This window comes from Nicotiana tabacum, chromosome 23 (genome assembly GCF_000715075.1).
Source record: "Nicotiana tabacum cultivar K326 chromosome 23, ASM71507v2, whole genome shotgun sequence".
Taxonomy (NCBI): domain Eukaryota; kingdom Viridiplantae; phylum Streptophyta; class Magnoliopsida; order Solanales; family Solanaceae; genus Nicotiana; species Nicotiana tabacum.
Window position 1 is genome coordinate 110,441,502 of NC_134102.1, and position 15,882 is coordinate 110,457,383.

Consider the following 15,882-nt stretch of genomic DNA (forward strand, 5'->3'; position numbering starts at 1 on the left):
TTGCAAATACAAATGATAAAAAAAATAAAAAATTCAAGCCAAAAAATGGAGAAAGCCATAAACAATCTTTTCACAAAGGCCATATCGGCCTAATAAAAAATAATATATATATATATATATATATATATATATATATATATATATATATATATATATATATATATATATATATATATATATATATATATATAATACAAAAGCCTAAGGGCTGTTTTTTGCTTTGAGTTCGAGAGACCATCCTCGCTCAAATAAAAAACTTAAGGGTTACCTTACTTCGAGTTCGAGCAAGCATTCACTCGATCGTAAAGCCTAAGAGTTATACTAGCTCGGTTTCAATCAAATTGACTAAACCTCGGACTTAGAATACAACTTCATAATTTTATAAGGCAGAAAGGAAGAAAGTTTTTATATATATGTCAAATATCATTTACAAGGGCAGCATGGCCAGATCAAATTTCTCTACAAAAGACCGAAACGGTCTTAAAATAAACACAAAAAATACCAATCCTAAAGGACTTAGTCTTCTCCGGGAGAAGCATATTCGCTCTCGAGGCCTTCTCCGCTTTCAGATCCGCTCATACTCCCAGAATCATCATCATCAGGAAAGGCCAACACCGTGCCTTCAGCTTCAAACTCCTTAGCATTCTCGATCTCGTCTGTAAGATCGAAGTCACGAGCATGGATCTCCTCGAGAGTCTCCCTTCGAGACTGGCATTTAGCATGCTCGGCAACCCATTTTGCTCGAGCTTGAGCAGCTTCGGCAACCTCCTTTGCTCGAACCTGAGCAGCTTCAGCATCGGATCGGTAGACGGCCACCATTGCATCAACATTAGCCTTGGCCATTTTGACCTCCGATTTGACCGCTGCAAGTTCTGTGGCCAGCCTCTCTCGATCGGAAGTTGCTGAACCCAACCGAGACTAGAACTCCTCAATTTTCTTAGTTTGCACCATGGCCTTCTCTTTCAAGCTTCGGAGTTGGGTCTCAACCGAGGCCAGTTGAGCTCGGGCAGCCTCCTTTTCTGAGGCAAGGCGGTCCATGTTCTTCTTACACGCCTCGGCCTCCGCTTTCACTGCGTCCACTTCCTCATGAAGTTGCCCGATCACATCGAGCTTTCGCTGAACCTGTGGGACCGAACTGTTAGCCACCACGCCCGAGTCAGTGTCAATAACTTCAAAGATTCTTTTTACCTGCTCGGCCATATTAGTTTGTTCTTTCTGAGTTGCTTCTAGCTCAGCCCGAAGTCCTTTTGCTTCCCATTCTCTCTGCTCACTAAGAAGCTTGAATGCATCTTTCTCCTCAGTGAGTCCTCGGATTTTGGCCTCACACTGGATCAACTCCCCTCGGGATCGGAAGAAAACCTCGTGATAAAGCACAGAAGCCTACAAAAATAAAAAAGAAGGAATTATACGAAAGGAGAAAAGTACAAGTGTAAAAATTGACATCGGCAAAGAAAATATGGACTTGCCCGGTTTAGGGCCTGTTGGGCTTCGTTGAAATGACAAGGCGCTCTCACCTCGTCCAAATGGGCTTGGTCTTCTTCTGTGACCAAACATCGGAGGAAGCTAGCCACCCCTTTGGGGGCAGCAAGAACCCAGGCATCTTCCAGGACCGTGATAACGATTGATCGCTTGCACCCGGGATCGGCACTAGGGGACGAAAACTGATTGGTCAGTTTAAAACTCGAGGAAGCCTCGCCCGAGCTCTTCTTCGGAACCTCCGAGTCACTCATACCGGTGACACCTTCTACCCCAACAAAACAACCACGGAAAGGATCTTCCTCTACGAGGGCTCCTTCCCCGTGACAAGTCTCCACGGCCTTAGCGTCGCGTATCATCGACTCGAAAAATGAAGGAAACGAGGGGGAATCCCTGATCTCTATTGCCCCAAGTGGGTCTATTGGGGCACCGCCTCCATCTTGGGAAGCCTCGAGCCCGGTTTCTGCACTAACATCCACCGTCTCTTCAACAGTCTCTTTGCCCCGCGATAAAGCATCTTCGGTTCCTCTTGGCTCGAGGACTTGGGCCGAAGTTTCCTCCTCAACCTCATTGAGCCTAGACGGAGAAGTATCAATTCCCACCGGTTCCGGAGTCTTCCGAATCTCGGTGCTAGCTCGTGCACGGGCCACCAGCCCAGAATCATCTTCTTCTGTTTCTTCTTCTTCTTCTTCCCTTAGCCTTTGGACTGACTCCATAGTCAGTGGGATTATGTTCCCCTTCGATTTATGGACTGTTTTCTTCGTGGGTTTTTGACCCTCGGAGTTCGAGGCCCTTTTCCTCTAATTTACCTTCGCCGGTTTCGAGATAGGTGGTGAAACCTCTTCACCACCGGACGATGCCTCATAGTCGTGTCCTTTCCGAGACCTACAAAAGGAGAAAATAAGTAAACTCATGTTTGAAAAGATGTTTGAACGATAAACAAATCGGTAAGTCAGGAAGAAGGCTTACCATGAGTACGAGCCTCCCACCGACCCTTTGACAAATCGCGTCATGCGCGTTCGGTGTATATTGACGTCGAAACCGGCTCCTATCCCAGTTCTCAAGGTGGGGAACTGCACTCGATATCCAAGCAACGGCTGCATCGAGAAAAACACTGATAAGAAAGGATGAAGAAGTAAAAACAACGAACAGAAATTAAAACCGGAATCATACTTACGTTTCATATTCCATTTCTTAGGAAATGGCATGCTCTCAGCCGGGATTAGGTCTGTGGTTTTCACCCGAACGAACCGGCCCATCCAGCCCCGATCTTTGTCTTCATTTATACTCAAGATAAGCACCTTGGTGACCCGGCGTTGAAGCTTTATCATCCCACCTCGATAGAGTCGAGGGCTATATAATCTTATGAGGTGGTCAAGGGTGAAGGGAAGCCTGTCGATTTTACTCATGAAGAAATAGAGCAGTATCACGATCCTCTAGAAAGGGGTAAATTTGGCTGAGGGTCACCTGGTATTTCTTGCAAAAGTCTACGATGCCTGGATCGAGGGGACCCAGCATGAAAGGAAAAGTGTAAACACTCAGGAACCCTTCCACGTGGCTGGTGATTGCTTCTTCTGGTGCCGGTATCATAACCTCTTTGTTTCCCCAGTTGCAATCTTTCTTCACCTGGTCAAGGAGGCTTTTGGGTATTGGGCATATATATCTCGATATCGTCTCGCATCAATCAGGAACCGATGAGGTTTTCTCGACCTTAAAGTCGGAATTAATGACACACACCCCAAAAATAAGTTCTTCAAGTCGTGGTTCCACCACTGATTTCTCGCCGGCCGGCCGAGATGAGGAAGCAGCCTCTTTCTGTGGAACAGTTTTAGATGTTTTGGCCATTTAGTTTTTGTGGACAAAGGAGAATGGAGACTGAAGTATTTGGTGTTTTAGGAAAAGCAAGCAAAGAAACTCAAAGACCTGAAGATGGGAAGCTTTGAAGAAGGCAAAGAACTATGGAGATTAGAATGAAAAAAATTTGAAAGTAAAGTTTGAAATAATGAAGAAGGAGGCTATTTATTGGTTTCACAAACGACGGTTCAAAACTGGTAGTGGCCGATCGTCGACTAACGCATATTAAATACTTGAGAAACTGTACTGACGAGACGTTTCAGTCACTTCTGCTACTTATGTCACGATGATTACGTCATGATGTACCGAGGTGAAGATCGAAGGCTCAAATCATTTCTTGTCATTACTCTCCAAAAAATGGGGGGACTATCTGTATACGATCAAAATCGAGCTTGCCCGATTTCGTATGGTTAATCGAGACCGGGGCGGCAGACCGAGGTTCGATCTCAAGTTATATTGGATCGTTACATGAATAGATATTGCCTAGCTCGTGATTCAAGGATCGATCGATATCGAGACTAGCTAAGGTCGAGACCAAGAAGGATAGAGATCTAGCGAGATCGAAGGAAGCCTGCTAAGTCGAATAATAGAAAGCCGAGGTATCCGTGACCGGGCGAGGATTGTGGCGGAGATCTCAACATGTATCAAGTCAAGACCGGTTGATTAGCCAATTAGGAGATTTCCTTCTGTATTTAGAATTGTACCATATGTAGAATTCCTCTAGTATATAAAGGTGGTTCTAATCATTTTGTAATCATCACATTCACGCATAACAAAGTAATATATTACGTTTTCTCTCTTAAGCTCTCTTATTCAGTTGTTCAGTCCTTTACTCTATAATAATACACTTAGTTGGTGCGAGGGCGACCTAGTTCGAGAGCCAAAGCTGCATGATATATCGGTTTACTTTATTTTACAGTTAATTTCTAACTTCAATTCTCATATTTCTCAGTTTGTGCCAAGTGAAATCACATATTCTTAAAATCACTTACAAATTCAATTATTATCCGATTTTAAGGGTAAACAATATTGTTGAAAGCCTTCAGTATAAACTTTCTGTGAACAACATCGTTCTCAACATGGCATTGTTTGTTCGATTTTCTTCTTCCGTTTTTCCCTTACGATAGTACCAAATAAACCCAGGAAACAAAATTTCTCACTACCGATCAGTCATTTCAACAATAACTCTAAGTTTAAATTTCTTAATATTGTTAGTATCACTATGTTCGAAACCAGAAAATCAGAGGAAAAGAAACGTTAGTTCAATAAACAAATCGTAAAATAATTTCGAGCCCACAAGTTATTTGTGTGTCCTTAAGGAATTTAATTCCCTCACTGTTACCCAAGGTTATGGATTACTTCCTCCCAGGATAGAACGGAAAAATAATTCTATAATAATGGCAATAGAAATTACAGAACTTCAGCGAACTCAACAAACGAAGAAAATCACACTTGACACTTTATTTATTTGAAAAAGCAATGCAACAATATAGAAAATAGGGGAGAAGTTTTCAGATTTTTCATATATGAAAATGAGGCCAAGCCTCTAAATTTATAGACAAAGAAAGGGTGAAATGAAAATGTGCAATCCAAGAGGTACCTCTTCCATTTCTCATTCACACCCTTTAAATAAAAACCCAACACAAGGCTCACATTTAGATGCAAACTTAGTATAAAGGGCAGTACAATGCACAAAGTATCTCAATAGTTGTGATGTAGACAACTTACCATAATGTAAATATTAGTGGCTGCTTCAACAACTCGAAATCATGACCTACATAGATGAACAAAAAGGATGACTAACCTGCAATTTAAACTTTGAACTTGGTGGTATGAAAGAGAATGGAGTTCTCTTTGAATTTGTAAAAAATAATAATTGAATATTCGTTGCTTTTGGGAGATATTAGCAGACTAGCGTACAAGATAAAGAATTGGGAAAGATCATAAATTAGGGCTTCAATCAATAAAAAAAGGTTCTTGACTTTTAAATTTAATACATTTCAGTTCCTTTTTAAAACTTTTAAGTAATTACAAATCGACTTTTGAGAATTTGGGTATTATATGAAGAACTTATTCAACAAATTTTGTTTTAATTTGAAAAAGTCCCTGGGGCTTACGCCTCGCTATAAAAATGCGACTCAAACGCCCGGGCGTATGCCTCTTGAGGCTTTCGCCCCACACCATCGCCTCGGGGCATGTTTGGTGCGCCTCACCCCAGGGCTTGCCCCTGGACTCACCCCAAAAACGCCTTTTAAAATATTGGTCCTTGTACAAAATTATATACCAATTTTGATATAATTTTATACCATCATCAATATGAAATAACTAATGCATGTATAACTTAGGCCCCCGTTTGTACATAAAAAAAATTTCCTTTTTCTAAAAAAAATTCAAAAATGTGTTTGTCCATAAAATTTTACAAGTTTATGAAAAACAAATTTGAAAATGAGTTTTTCAAAACCCTTTTTCAAAATATTCAGAAAAATTCTCTTTCCCCACTCACAAAACTGTAACATTTTTTCAAGTGAAATGCATGTCCAAACATAATTTCAAATTCCAAATACTATTTTTTAACTTAACTCCAAATACTACTTTTTAAAAATATATATATTTTTTATGTCCTAGCGCTTATTTAGACATGAATAAAGTATCATCTTCAATTCTTTTTCATTCAATAGGGCAAAAGCTTGCCATCCTTGGCAATTCAAGAGAGGAAGCTAAGGAAAAAGTACAAGAATTAGAATATCACTATCCGAGAAATAAAAATGGTGGGTATGAAGAAAAGTATTTTCTCCTCTTTGGTTACTTGGGCACTTTATTTTCTCTTTCTTTGCTCAAACCAAACAATGATGTTGCAACTCATTTCTTCTGGCTTCCCTTTCCTTTCCTTAGTTGCCTAAATTTGAGTGCCCCACAAGCAAAGAAAACTTCGAAGAAAAGCTGCCTTATTGCTTACACAATGTCGGCTAAGCCACCAAATTTTCAATTTTGAATAGGTCATCCAAAGCAACTGGTCTGGAATTAAGCCTTTGGAAGATTATTGTGGGCCTATGGGCCTAATATTTTTATAGTTCACTTTATTGGGGCAGTTTTATGTTTGCTTCTTGCTTATATTTGACTTTCAAAGGTACAATTTTTAAACTTCAGTCAAAGTCCTTTTACAAAGCTTATGAGTCAAAATAAAGAAGAATGATAAAAACCATATGAAAGCACTTTCATGTATGGTTGAAGAGTTCGAATTTTTTTTAAATTCAATGTTAAAAGTTATTTTGATCAATATGAAAAGGTGAATTTTCCCTCTTTCTTTCCTCCTCCTGCTTACGAATTAGCATGTTTAGTGAGAAGGAAACAGATTATGAACACTTGTATTAGACATTTTACCTATGATACTGTAAGATAAAAGTCATGTACAAGTGATTTGATTATTGAGAATAGCATTTATGAAGCTATAATATTGAAAAATTGGTGCAAGTATGAAAAACATAAATTTGACTATCCTCATTAATCTATTTACGTTACATAATTATATGTGGCCGCAAATAAATTATGTGAAGTGAGAAGCAGTACGTGACTTCTATTGATTTGTTGGATTCACATTACTACCAATCTACCACGTTGCTAAACAGGTACTAAACATATACTCTAGTCTTAAAGAATTCACAACCACCTCCCATCTATAACACTAGCCTTTATGGACTATAATTGGAGCTCTAAAGCCTGTCAAATGATTACACCCGACAGGCAACCACTCTAACCGCCCATAACCTCCGCCGCAATTAAGGTTTGGTTAAGAATTTGGATATATTTAGATTTTAGACAATGTTGTATTTGGAACTAATTGACGTAATTAAATTGGTATCATTTGTTTTTATTAAAAAAAAAAGGGTGGCTAATATTTCTCTAATTAAGAAGCTCTTTATTTTCAGAGCTAGAACGTGAACGTGAGGCATCTGGTTAATGGATGAAGCCATAAAGAGAATCAATCCTCCAATACCCTCTTGTTGGTCGAGATTTAGAATTTATTCTTCTATTTTGACGATAAGATTTTTGGAAAAATAAATAGCTGAAATGTGATTTCATTGAAGCGTTCTAAACATGCCCCTTTGAAATGTCCAATTATAACGGCGTATTGGACAATGTAAACAAGTACTTTGACATTTTATTTGTCAAACTTGTGAGAAAAATGCTTTCAAGATTCAAGTTAATGCGCCGCATTTTGCTTACTATGTCTCTCCAATTTCATATCTTACTAGTAGTACAAGATTTCCAGAAGTGTTCAAATTTTAGCTCATGTTCTTGAGTTTTACTTAAACATATCATTTAGTCAGTGTCCAGGTGTTGATTATTTGGCCTTAAATTGCTCCACTATAATAGCTAGAAAAAAATGACTAATGCTTAAAACATAGAGAAATAGGAACTTTCATGTTAGAAAGAGTGAATTGTTAAAATTGGGAATATGTAACGCCCCCTATCTATTTATGGTTACTATTTACTGGACTAATACATTGGTTTTTAACATATGATCTAATCTGTAACAAATTAACTGCTATTAAATTGTGTCTAATTTAAGATTAATTTTTATTTAGAGATAAATTAATGTACAATGAAGAGAATAGATTGTTTCACGACCAAACTATGCCCTATCTTATGTTTAGTTTCTCAGAAAGATCGAATTAATTAGTCGTGCAAAAATGCACAGCAAAAGGCTAGTTCAATTTTACTACTCCCTTCGATTAAAAAAGAACAATTTTAAAAAATAACTTTAAATTTTTTATTTCAACCTAAAATATGTTCATTTATTGTGAAACGGATAGAATATTTCAACTAGGGTAGCTCAACAAGATCTACTTACTGAACCTTTGTGTAAAAGGGGGTATCAATTTCTGTACAGAGTGTAGACTATAAAAGCAAAAAAAATTGCAAGATAATTTTTTGTGTAAATTTTCAGAATCTTCTGGTTCTTCTAAAACTTTTCCACCTCCCGCTCAATCATTTCTTTTTGTGGTCGCTCAATCATTTTCCCTTTCCCATTAATTCCTCACACCAGTTTCAGAAAAGTGCATTGTAAGAACCAGTTGTGTCCAATATGGGCCGCACACTCCAATGCATAGCCAGCCTGTCTCCCATCTTCTAGTGTTTGCTTTCATAAAACTTCGTATTCCCTACTTAATTTCTGTAATATTCTATTCCCATTATCGTATTTATCTTAAGATCTTTTTTATTGTCCATTTGAAAAATAGTCCATTTCAAGGTCCTTCAAAGTTCAGCAAACACCGTCCCTCGCTCCGAAAACAACGTAAAGGAAATAGTGCAACTTTAATGGAAGGTATAAATAAATACCAAGTCCAAGTCCATAATCAAACTTCAACTCCACGACTTGAATCAATCACGCCAAACCTGCCAAATAACCAAAAGATAAAAAAGAATTAATATATCCAACTAACAGATAATAAATAAATAAATAAATAAAATAAATATAAATAACCAAATACAAATAAAGTAAAAGGTATACCTCGGAAGAAACACAACGCAAAGATGACGACGAACGCAATTCACGGCTAACGGACGGGAAACGGCAAGCATAACGGCACGGTGAACGGCAAGCACGACGGGATAAACAAAAGCTGCGAACGTAGACAAAACCAAACGAGTCACGCAACTCTCCATTACACAACAATTCGTACACAAATTGCTCAAAACACATCAAATTCATTTTTAACTCAAGATTTTAATCAATAGTTCGTTTGTTTTAGTTAGTGTTTTGTTTAAATGGATGTTGGAAAAAAAAAGTCCAAAAAGTCCTTCGATTGCAATCAGTTGCTGCAAATCATATGTACAAGGGAGAATTTTTGTTGTTTTTTCAACTTCGCCGGAGTATCAAAACTTCCAGGGCCTTCGATTCGCCGGAGTACTATAAAAACCGCAGCCGGGATCTGACGCCATCGCCGGAAACTCTCAACTGAATAGCTTCAAATACCTATATTAAAATATCAAACCTGTAACCTTAACACAACATCACAGATCCTCAGCTTTGGACATCCTGGAAAGCCGGCTGGGACGAGGTTGGAAATCGGCTCTACGCCTCTGATGATGCGACGAAGGCCGTATAAGAGCTGCTAAAGCACGCTTCACTAGATCTCCTTCAACAGTACCAATACGGACCAAAGAGTTCGTCATCGCCGATCGCCGAGCATTCAATCGGCTAGGCGAATACATCGACGGAGCAGTATTCATATTCTTGTGCAAACTACACCGGAACGAGCCAGGATGCGTTGTAGGAGAGCACATACACGTCCTTTTTGGAAGTTTTGTCAGCGGATTATTGTTCTGCTTACGAACCACTTGATCTCGGGAAGAAACCGCCATCGAACGATGAGGAGATATAGATCTGTCGATCGAGAACTTAACAGAAGGCGTAGGAGCCAGTGGAGCAAAACCATAAAGGTTCACGCGCGTCGGAGACGCCGATCGATGGAAAAAACCTGTGGAACTAGACGAGTAAAAGCTAGAACTCGTCGAAGAAGCAAATGACGAAAACGATGACGTATCAGTCGCCGTCGTTGAGTTGCAGAACCGGCCGGTCGGTGAGATAGACCTCTGGAAGGCCGATCTAATCGGCAAAACCGGTCCGCTTGATCTTCTAGAAGATGTCGCCATTGATGGCAGTGAGATTTTTTTTACTACTAATTTTTTGGAAGAAGAAAAAGAGAAAAAGGAAGTTGGTAAAGAAATCTATAAAAAAACAAATTTTGTTTCTATAGATTTCTTCTAAAGGGCCCTTAGGCTCTTCAGTTTGGCAAACCTAGCGTGTCTCAAAGCCTAAATTTATAGCAAAAAGAAGGAGAAGGGTATCCATGTAAATACGATAAAGTATAAGGATGTAGTTAGCAAATTCTTTGCCGATCTAGTTAAGTTAACCATGGTGAAGGTTTAACCTAAGTAGGGTTTGTTCGGAGGATTTTCCGATCCAACGGCTGGTTAATGATGAGTGGAACAAAACGACAGTATTATGAGCCGTTTCATTGTAACTGCTAATTTGATAGGATAAAAGAAGGATGCCACGTGGATTTTTTTTTTTTTTTTGAAAAATTCTTTGCTATGATTTGGTTCGAAATACGTGAATTGCATAACTGACCTACGAATGTGAGAGGAAACTTTACTAAAGCCATTGATTGGAATCTCACCTGATTTGGTAACCAATGCTTTATTTTGAAAAATAAATTAAACACAAGTTTTCCACATATCCAATGCTTTTTTTCCCAAACACAATTATCTTAGAGTTGTTTGCTCGAAGGAACTTTGATTTTATGTATTTTGGAGTTATAGCCTTTACTATAATGTGGAAATTAATATATAGGGACCAGGAATTAAATGACAGTCCACTCACTTTTTTAGCTCATTTCAAATTCAAATGATACTTGAGAGCATATCATTTGATTTTTAAGTTTCATTTGAGGTCTTTAAATTTTAAATTAATCAAGTTGTTAGACACATGTCTCCATATATGGGCCCATATTTTGTACCATCTATAAATTAATTAATGATAATGAAATCGATAATCATTTCTTATTTGAACTCTTAAATGTATCGTTGATCGTAGTACAATTGGTAAAGTCAAAAAATGAAATGTTAAGCAGAGAAAGTTCAACCAATATAAGGTACAATTATACGGTTAAGTAAAATTTTGTTGAACAATTCCTCCATTCCCACATTTTCTCTGTGTCAACAATAATTTGTTGAACAAAGCAAGTAGCGATGTAACACTGCAATTGTTGTAGTAGTTATAGTCTTATAGATACATCAATATAAAATACACAGTATTTATTATTCAACTTCCCCGTATTACAGAAGAAAAGGTAGAATTGTTAGTTTAATGTAGAGTGTAAAAGGAAAAACGAATGATTTTAGTTTTGCAAACAAATTAAGCAATGCCTAATCCACTCGAAGACATCTTCTTAAGCCAAAAGAAACAATGACGACTGCAAGTAATCCAAAATCTAAGGCAATGTCAAAACCTTTTCTTCTCCTTTACCAACCATCGTTTGCCCTCAATCGTTATCATACAACTGTTGAAGCAAGATCAAAATCAAATATCTTGTGAGAATGAAGTTACAGTCTAGCCACTAGTTCCCCTTGCACCAAAGTACACTAAAATAACTACTACTCTCACTCTATGTTTATGTTAAATCATAGTATTAACTTATTGTAGTAAAGTAATTTAAAAGTGAGGTGATAACATATATTAGTTAATCATAATAAATTGATTGCAAACATATATCACGCATTTGTTAGATTGGTAAATACTAAATACAGTGTAATTTTTTTGTCAAGTACTTTCCTCTTCCTTTCTTCTATCATGCTACTAAAGAAACTAATGTATTGGTAGAAAAATAGAGTTGACACATGGATTAATGATGTGCTGATAAGTGGCACGAGAGTTAGAATAATAAAGAAGAGTGAAGGTTGGAAAGACATCGAAAAAATACCCACGGAATTGTTTACAAAGAAATCGTATATGACAACTCGGAGAGAAGAGATAGGCGCGAGATGCACAATCTTCTATATATTATTAAAAACCCAAACAAAAATGCACCACATTAATCCAAATGGTAACCTAAAAAAAGCCGCATAGCATAATTAGTTAATAATTAATAATTTAGTTAATAATTAATTATTATAAAACATGGGTGATGGTTGGTTTAGGCTAGTTAATTTCTTTGTTTCATTTTTTAAACGGCAAATGGCCAAATATACCCTTATACTGTGAGAAAAGATTTAAATATATCCTTTGTTATACTTTGGGTCTAAATATACCCCTTTTGTAATACTATTGATTCAAATATACACCTCTTGTGTTAGGTTTGTCGAAGGTGAAAATTCAATCTTACGTGACACTGATATTTGATGAGGTGGATGCCACATGACATGCGACCTCAACGCCCCTAATCTATATATATAAAAGACTAAAATTTGAAATACAATATTATTCATGGTAGCGGTAATGGTGGCAATAGTGGTGTAGGGGAAGAAAATTTTAGTGGTGAAAAAAAATAGAAGGGAGGGGTAAAATAAGTTAGGGGAACTGATGTGGCAAGCCATGTGGCATCCACCTCATCAAATGTCAGTGCCACATATGATTGGATGTCCACTTTGGACAAACTTAACAGAAAAAGGGTATATTTGAACTAATAGTATAACGACAGGAGTATATTTGGACTCAAAGTATAACGAGGGGTACATTTAAATATTTTCTGATAGTACAGGGATATATTTGACCATTTATCATTTTCGTTTTTCTTTTTTGAATAAAAAGTGTATTTATTCATTAAAATTCAGACAATATTATTGAGAATAATATAATAAAATTTAAAATAAAATAATATTTCAAGAGTAATAAAATATATATCTTCTATTATATTATAAAAAAAATACAGACAAAAATATAAACAAGTAATATGCTAATAATTTTTATTTACAATATAAGGGTTGGTTTAGGTTAGTTAATTTCTTTGTTTTATTTTTTAAAATTATTTTCATTTATTTAAATAAAAATTATATTTATTCATTAAAATTCAGGCAATAATATTAAGAAATGTATAATAAAATTTAAAATAAAAAAATCTCTCAAGAGTAATAAAATATATATCTTCTATTATATTAAAAAAGAAAGTAGCAGACAAAATTTTTAAACAAGTACTATGCTAAAATATTTCTATTAACAATGTAATTATATTAAATATTGGATAATATAATAAAGAAAAATACATAACAAAAAAGTTATACGATGACTATATAAGCCCCCCCTTTTTTTGGTCGAAAGTAAATTTTTTTTTCTTTTTAAAAATAAAAAAGATTATTCAAAAAATATTAGTGAGAATAATAGAATAAAATATTTCTAATAAAAGTGTAAAAATACTATATATTGGATAATATAATAATAGAAAATAGAGAAAGAAAAAGGTATTCAATGACTATATAAGTCCCTTTAATTTAATAGAGATTTTATTCATTAAAAGCCAGACAATATTATTGAGAACAATAGAGATTTTATTCACTAAAATTCGGATAATATTATTGAGAACAATAGGATAAAATTTAAAATAAAAAAAATATTTCTAGAGTAATAAAATATATATCTTCTATTATATTACAAAAAGAAAGTAGTAGACAAAAATATTAAACAAAGTAATATGCTAATAAAAATTTCTATTAACAATGCAATTATACTAAATATTGGATAATATAATAAAGAAAAATACAGAGCAAAAAAGTTATTCGATGAATATATAAGTCCATTTAATTTAATATAGATTTTATTCATTAAAATTCAGATAATATTATTGAGAACAACAAAATAAAATTTAAACAAAAAAATTATTTCAAGATTAATAAAATATACATCTTCTCTTATATTACAAAAATAAAGCGATCAGACAAAAATATTAAACAAAGTAATATACTAATAAAAATTTATATTAACAATGTAAAAATACTAAACAATGGATAATATAATAACGAAAAATATAGAACAAAAAAGTTATTGAATGACTATATAAGTCCCTTTAATTTAATAGAGATTTTATTATTGGTTATATCGTATTGACAAATAAGATGACAATTAAAACTTATTAAAGCAATACGATCTAATATGTTCAAACAATCAAGATCAAAATTTAATTTAATTAATATTTTTTAATATTGATAGTTGTATAGGGCAGGTACGACTACTAGTTAAGGCTTACAAGGAAGGAAGATTCATTAATAGTCGCGGATATGGAAAGAAAATCGACATAATCCCAAATTAAATTCGATTGGTTATTATTACCATAACCGTTACAAGTTACTCAAGTAACGGGCAATCAATATAATTAATATTGATAATGGAAGGGAATTAAATATAGCAAATCAATTACATATTGTATACTTATATAAACCTCCATTTCCATATTTTGGGAGATCATCATAGAATTCACGAAATAACATTGTCAATTGCTTGCATTTTACTTTATGCTATTTGAAGATCTTGTTAGGAAAAGATGTTGCGTACATCGATAAGAATTTTTTTTTTATTCTCTCAATATTTTATTTTCTTTATTTTTAAGTTTGACTATATTAGAAAAAGTGATGTAAAATTAGTTATTAAAAATCCGAATTACTTTATTATTTGCTTTGATCACAAAAACTGTTTTTTGATTATACAGCAAACTTGTAAAAAAAAAAAAAAAAAAAAAAAAAAAAAGAGAAAATATGTTTAAATTTACAAGAAAAGGTAAACTTACAACTCAATCAATCGCGATGCTCAAGTCAGATTTTTTCATGTCTACATCATATTGTTAAAATAAATTAAATATATTGTTAAAATAAATTAAATAATTCCTTTATATACCTTCTAAACTATAATACATTTAATTTATTTCATATTTATGGGGAAGCTAAAGGACGCACCGTCACTCGAAAGTGATTGTGCACTTGAAAAGCACCACGTATATAGCCCTGCTAAATTAATATCGTTCTTTTAAGATTAGCTTTTTTGGTCAAATGCAATTTTAAAATGGGAAAAGAACTTTTGGTATTAGCCTATTGATATTTTCCCTTATGTAACCGAAACATTTTTTTATAGACAAAAGTGGTCCTCCGTAACAATGCATATAACATTGATAGAAACTAAGAGTCTAACCGTATAGAGAATCAGATTCTCTATCACTTGTCATATAAACAAGCAGTAAATAAAGAACACAAAATATTTACGTAAAAAACTTCTTGCTCAAGGGATTAAAAATCACAGACCTACCCCATTAGGATTTCAACTCCACTAAACTAAGCAAACTTCATATTACAACCTATTGCAATTTAGGAATTAAACTATTAATCTTTTTCCCCTTACAATAACTCTATTGTAAGCCATTTACAATAACTCTATTGCAAAGTAATACTCTTGAGTCTTGACTAACTCTAATCAAACAACCAAAACAATTATGGTTAAATGATATCCTACCAAATACTTCTAGAAAGTCGTGTAGGAATACAAGTAAAAAAACAAAAACAAAGGCACAACAAACTTAAGTACTTAAGACATCTTTTGTGTTGGGATGTAGTCCTTGTTTTTGTAGCAGTTTGTTCTTGAGTGCACCAGGAGGAAACAATGGCGGCTGACACTTGAGAAGATAGATTTTTAAGATTATCAAGTGTTAGGTCAACTCTTGTGTAATGTTGTTTATATACGAGAGAGCATGTGTGAAGACATAGGGACATTACATCTTTTGGTTTGACCTCTAGCAGTAGCAGTTGTGCCGCTGCACTACTGCCTTTTTGATACAGTGAACCAACTTTTACAACTGTAGAGTTGACTTTACGACAGGCCGAGGAACAGATCATACCTATTTTCCCTTATTTGTTTCCTTATCCAGTTTCTCGAGAGTTTGGCCGGACAACTAAGCATTTCTCAATAGGCACAAGATCTGATTATATTAGACTTCTATCTGGTTCCTCAATAAAGTTCGGCAAATCATCAAATCACGCAACTTATCAAACATTAATTTGATATGATAGGAA

At 35.0% G+C, this 15,882-nt stretch overlaps 1 protein-coding gene across 1 annotated transcript; it reads right to left on the reverse strand.

The window, feature by feature from the left end:
• Positions 1-8,077: 8,077 nt before the first annotated feature.
• LOC107772214 (uncharacterized) lies at positions 8,078-10,122 on the reverse strand. Its single transcript, XM_016591706.2, has 2 exons — positions 8,843-10,122; positions 8,078-8,727 (listed from the first exon to the last, which is right to left on the reverse strand). Exon 1 carries the CDS (start codon positions 9,985-9,987, stop codon positions 9,346-9,348), a length of 642 nt encoding a protein of 213 aa, XP_016447192.1. The 5' UTR covers positions 9,988-10,122; the 3' UTR covers positions 8,078-8,727; positions 8,843-9,345.
• Between the last annotated feature and the right edge of the window lie 5,760 nt (positions 10,123-15,882).